Source organism: Cornus florida, unplaced genomic scaffold, assembly GCF_030987335.1.
Source record: "Cornus florida cultivar Cherokee Brave unplaced genomic scaffold, ASM3098733v1 CherokeeBrave_3.0.0_Hap2_Chr05, whole genome shotgun sequence".
Taxonomy (NCBI): Eukaryota; Viridiplantae; Streptophyta; class Magnoliopsida; order Cornales; family Cornaceae; genus Cornus; species Cornus florida.
Window position 1 is genome coordinate 94311602 of NW_026775575.1, and position 5372 is coordinate 94316973.

At 34.8% G+C, this 5372-nt stretch overlaps 1 protein-coding gene across 1 annotated transcript; it reads left to right on the forward strand.

Moving 5' to 3' along the window:
* The first annotated feature begins 3969 nt into the window (after positions 1–3969).
* LOC132307727 (phytohormone-binding protein-like) lies at positions 3970–4912 on the forward strand. The gene is made up of 2 exons (XM_059805566.1): positions 3970–4221; positions 4431–4912. Exons 1-2 carry the CDS (start codon positions 4041–4043, stop codon positions 4715–4717), a joined length of 468 nt encoding a protein of 155 aa, XP_059661549.1. The 5' UTR covers positions 3970–4040; the 3' UTR covers positions 4718–4912.
* Positions 4913–5372: the final 460 nt, after the last annotated feature.

Below are 5372 nucleotides of genomic sequence, written 5' to 3' on the forward strand. Positions count from 1 at the left end.
TATGGTTTGGATGCCAACTTAGGTTAGGTTTTAATTAAACCTGGGGCGGCTATATATATTTGTTCTTATAAGTCTGCTAGGGTTGGGACAAATCCTTTTTCACGTAAAAGTGTATTAAGAGGAAAAACAGAGAGGGTTGGAATGGAAAACACAGAGGGAAAACTAGGCGAATCAATTAAGCTTTCAACTATGGACTGAGGGTGTACCCCAGAGGAAGGAAGAGGTTGAGGGTGAGATAGAACTGGAACCGTAGGAGAGTTGCAGGTAGTCTACAGTTCATTGGAGAATTTAGCAACGGTGTTGAAAGGTTTCAAACCGAAACCTAAAGGCAAGTTTCAGTTTATTCCTCTCTTGTAAACTTGTGTTCTGTGCATCTTATATAGACTCCAGGAACTTAATTAAACGTTTAAAAATGAACTTTATGCATGCTAGACGATTTCGGTAATCTGTTCTGTGTTTTTTTAAAGTTTAAACTTATTCTTGCATAAGCTGTTGTGTGTAGTTTAAGTTTTTTGTCAATTAGTTCACACTGGAATAGGAGGAGTCTCTAGGGGTTTAAGAGCTTTAATGGAACCCTAATAATCTTAAAGAGGTCTGGAATAGGACACTGGACTTTGTCGGAATCACAGACGACAATCGGACGAAGCAGAACGAAGCAGTTGAAGCAGAGGAGGCTCTCAAAGAGAGACAGCCGGCTCTAGGAAGCAAAGAGCCGGCTCCCCCTCTATTAGAGCCGGCTCCAAGGGTTATGGGAGTCGGCTCTATGCAGGTTAGAGCCTGCTCTATGTTTCTAAGAGCAGGCTTTGTGATTCTATGTACTTAATGGAATGGTTTGTGTGTTGTTTGGCTCGTTAGTGATTTTTCTGAGCTGTGTTTGGGCTAGGCAGATGAAGTTATATATTAATTCATGAAATATTAGAGCCCTAGGATGCATTAATTTATTTATATGCTAAGGTATTAAACGGTGGGAAAATCTAAGACAAGTCGCAGACTGTTTACGGACATAACGGACGGTAAAGGTTTAATTGCTCAAACTGTGTCTAGCAATTAAAAGAGTTGGAACATGGGTTCCAAACATTACACCATGCTATATTAGAGCCACTTCTAATAAATTAATATCTTAGTACTCATGGAATTAATTGCAGGGAAGTATACAACGGTACAGGGTAAAAATATGCGACTTTGTACGCTGCTAACGGATAGGAAGGACTAATTCGCTAAGTCTTGTTTTAAAATTTTAACAGACTGTTGCATGATGTCTAAACATGATATTATGCTATATTAGGACTCAAAATGCATAATTTATTCTAATATGCAAAAGGTTTTCACAGTGTGGGAGTTTTAAGTAATGACGCACATTGTTGGTGATTATAAAGTATCTAGTTGCGTAAATTTAATTTAGCAACTTAGATGATTGGAGGATGGTTTTGAAAACTATGTTGGGTATAGAATAGGGTCATGTGTCTATTAGACCTTATCTGTGCATAGGTTGGATTTTAATTAAGGAACTGATAAATTAGATTTCATTAATTAAATGGAGGTTGTTATTTTAATTATTGAACTGTTCTACATATTCCAGCAAATATTGGTTAGAACTGTGGATTTTCTGAGTTATAGTTTGTCATTCTCTGATTTATAATTGACACTTTACTATTGTTAATGTTGTCAACTGCTGGACTGTACTATGGGTTAGTTGAAATTTCAGTTAAATGAATTAAATTGTCAATGACATAAATGGATTCTGGATTTTAACTTGATGAACTATTAAACTTTGTCTTGTTAATTACATGGATGGATTCTGGATTATTAGTTGATGAACTGTTTAAATTTTGTGTTATCAACTACTTGGATTATGTGGATTTATTTGATGTGCTGATAAAATGTTGCATCATTTATGGATCATTTGCATATATGCACCGGTATGGGACGGTGGCATATGGAGGGACGGATTAGGTCACAGTACTAATCCATACCCATTCATACATAAGGAATGGATTAACTAAAACAGTTAAATCCTAAATGGATGTATGTCCTGTCAACTAAACCAGTTAAACGACATAACGGATGGTTGCTTTACTTTTCAGTATTAGGAAGGAATTTATATATATATTTATGGTACCGTGGTATGAGCTTGAGTCTCCTGATCATGGTTAGAGTGCGTATATTGCAAAGATTGAGTAGCTGGATATAGCTAATGTTCCCTGGTAGGTCTAGGTACTTGGCCACTGAAAAACGTGTTTTATATGTCACCTTCTACCTAGGTTGAACTATGTTATAGGCTAGTGAGCATCCTATAGTGTGTGTGTATATATATATATGGACTATTGTAGATATTGCCTAGCTATCTAGGATGTATCTGCGTATCGGGTTTATGTACGGATTATAGTAGATTGGAACTTGCATGTGGGCCTAACCCATTCTTATTTTTCAGGTATTCGCCAGTACCAGGCTTAGAGATTGATTGTGTTGATGCAGATACAGACACTCACTCTTCCGGTTATATAGGATTTCCTTTCTATTTTGGTTTTGGATTTTAATACTGTAAATTTATTCAAGGATTTGGGATTAGGGGTCCACTAGGTGGATTCCCGAGTTGTACGGTTTTAAATTATATTAATTTATTATTTCAAGTTTGAGGATTCTTATTTTAGTTTTCTTTCAGCGTATTATTAATTTATTCTTAATTCAGTTTTATTCTTGCTTGTTTACATATTAATTGTTTGGTATCCCTCGGATCTGTACTCGGACTTGATCACCCGTGGCTCTAGAATTGAGGGGTATCACAGATACGGATATTAGGGTAATGTAATCACTTTTTAAAAGTGTGTGATTTTTCAGAAACAAGCTGAGTTTTATGATCAAATTTTTATAATAGTGGGGTTTTATGATTTTAACCCTAAAAATTAATAGCACATGGTTGACATGTGTTCTTACAAGGGTAGTTTTGTCATTAAAATCTTATTACCAATGCATGTGAAAACATTCCAAATTAACAGAATAGTGACAAAGTGATAACAATACTGTTAGGGTTTTTTACAAACAACTTGAGATTTTATGATATAAAAAATGATAGTATTTAAGATTTTATGATTTAAGCCCATTATTTTTTACCAAATAGCAACACACACACATATATATATAACAAAATGCATCTTTGAAACTATAAACTGCTAAGAAAAGCTTTTATCAATCATTTACAACTAAAAGTAGCTTAGTATCTAATATACAAAGCCAAGAAAATATTTTATTCAAGCTAGTGAAAATCTCCTTGTTTCACACACACACGCGCGCGTATATATATAACAAAATGCATCTTTGAAAATATAAACTGCTAAGAAAAGCTTTTATCAATCATTTACAACTAAAAGTAGCTTAGTATCTAATATACAAAGCCAAGAAAATATTTTATTCAAGCTAGTGAAAATTTCTCCTTGTTTCTTTGAAAAATAGCTATGAAAAAAAAAAGAAAAAGGGATTATTACAAATAAATGGTGCCAATAGCCTAATAACTAATATTTAATGGAATCAAAGTCTCATCATTTCGAAAAAAATGAAGTTGACCAAAATGTTGACGTGAACTTAAAAAAACACTATTTATCCTTATCCTTATTGAGATACGCACATAGGTATCACTGCATGGAGGTACCACTTTTGTTTTGGGAATAGATGTACCACTTTTATTCACATATGTACTACTTTTTGTGTATCAGGTACAAAAAAAAAAGATACCTAATGATAAAAAGTGATGCCTGTATACACAAAAAGTGGTACCTATATGTTTAAAAGTGACATCACAATAAACAGTATTTTTTCATTTTTTCATTTTTTCACCATTTAAAAAAAAAAAAAAAAGAAGAAGAAGAAGAAGAAGAAGAAGGACGTCTGTCCAGCCTTTTTGTCTCATTCAATAAAAAGATGCTTTTGATCATCAAGTACTGTTGTCCCTTCACTTTTTCCTATAAATTCCCTCATAATTTCCTTCCCTGAAACCCCAAAAACATCACTCATCTTTTGAAAGGATTTGCATTAGAGAGAGAGACATGAGAAAGGAAGCAACAATCCAAGCAAAGGTTGGAGTTGGGATTGAAGCTTTTTGGAATGCTTTGTCCAAGGATTTAATTTCTGTTGTTCCAAAAGCTATTCCAAATTTCGTGACAGATATAGAAGTGATCGAAGGAGATGGTGGCCCTGGTACTGTTTTTATCTTTAATTTTGGCTCCGGTAAGTCACGCTTTCCAATTTTCATTATTTTACTTCATTCATAATCCTATCGAAAACAAGCCGTCGAAAAAATAAGACTGTGTACATTTGACCCTCTTTAAATCTCGCAATGATGTGTGAATTCAGCTAACCGACCGTCATGCCTCGACACTGTTTCAATTTTATTTCAATATTAATGTGATTCATGTACTCGAAATATTAAATTTTAGGTATAACACACATGAGTTACCAGAAGGAAAAGATTGTGGACTTTGACGAGTCCCTGCATCAAATAGGACTGGAAGTAATAGAAGGAGGTTACCTGAATCTTGGATTTTCTTCCTACAAAACCATTTTCCAGCTGACGGCGGGCGGAGAGTCGGAGACTATAGTTGATGCCAAGATGGTGTACGAGACAGAAGCTGAAGAAACTGATCCTATGCCACTGCAGACTACCAAGTCAACTCTCACTTTCATCAAATGCCTCGAAGACTATCTGCTAAACCAAGGTTCCTAGATTTTGGTTTTTACTTAATTACTTTTTCTTAATTATGTGAGCTCAAAATGTTGTGTAATGAGCTTTGTCATCATATTTTCTGTTTTCTGTATCAATAAGTTGGTATGAGTGATATAGCTGCAACAACATCTACTTAACGATATATCATCACACAAGTTCCTTGCAATATATCATTTCACCAACCGCCTATTTTTACTGCTCATTTCTTGCAAAATAGAAACTATTTCCTGTTCATGGAACATCCCAGCTCTGGTATGTCTCATCTTTGTCCAACATCGTTTAGCGCCTGTGATGGAGCCACGTTAGGCTCCAGGGGACAGACACGACATTTTCCATCTCTGTCCAAAATCGTTTAGCGGGTGTGACAGAACCACGTTATGTCCAATTGTATTTTTCCATCTCCGTCCAAAATCGTAATTTTATGCTTCAAATTTTTTTTTTTTTTTTTTGGTTGCAACAACTAACATGCAATTTGAATCTTTTTTTTTTTTTTTTTGAAAAGTAATGCAATTTGAATCTTGATTACACCATTTCTGTACTTCAAATTTTGTTTGTTAGTTGTCATGTTATTTGGTAATTAACGCCAAAGCCGGCCCTTGGGTCCCACCGCACATGACACCAAATTTGGGGGACTTCAATTTTTTTTTGCTTCTTG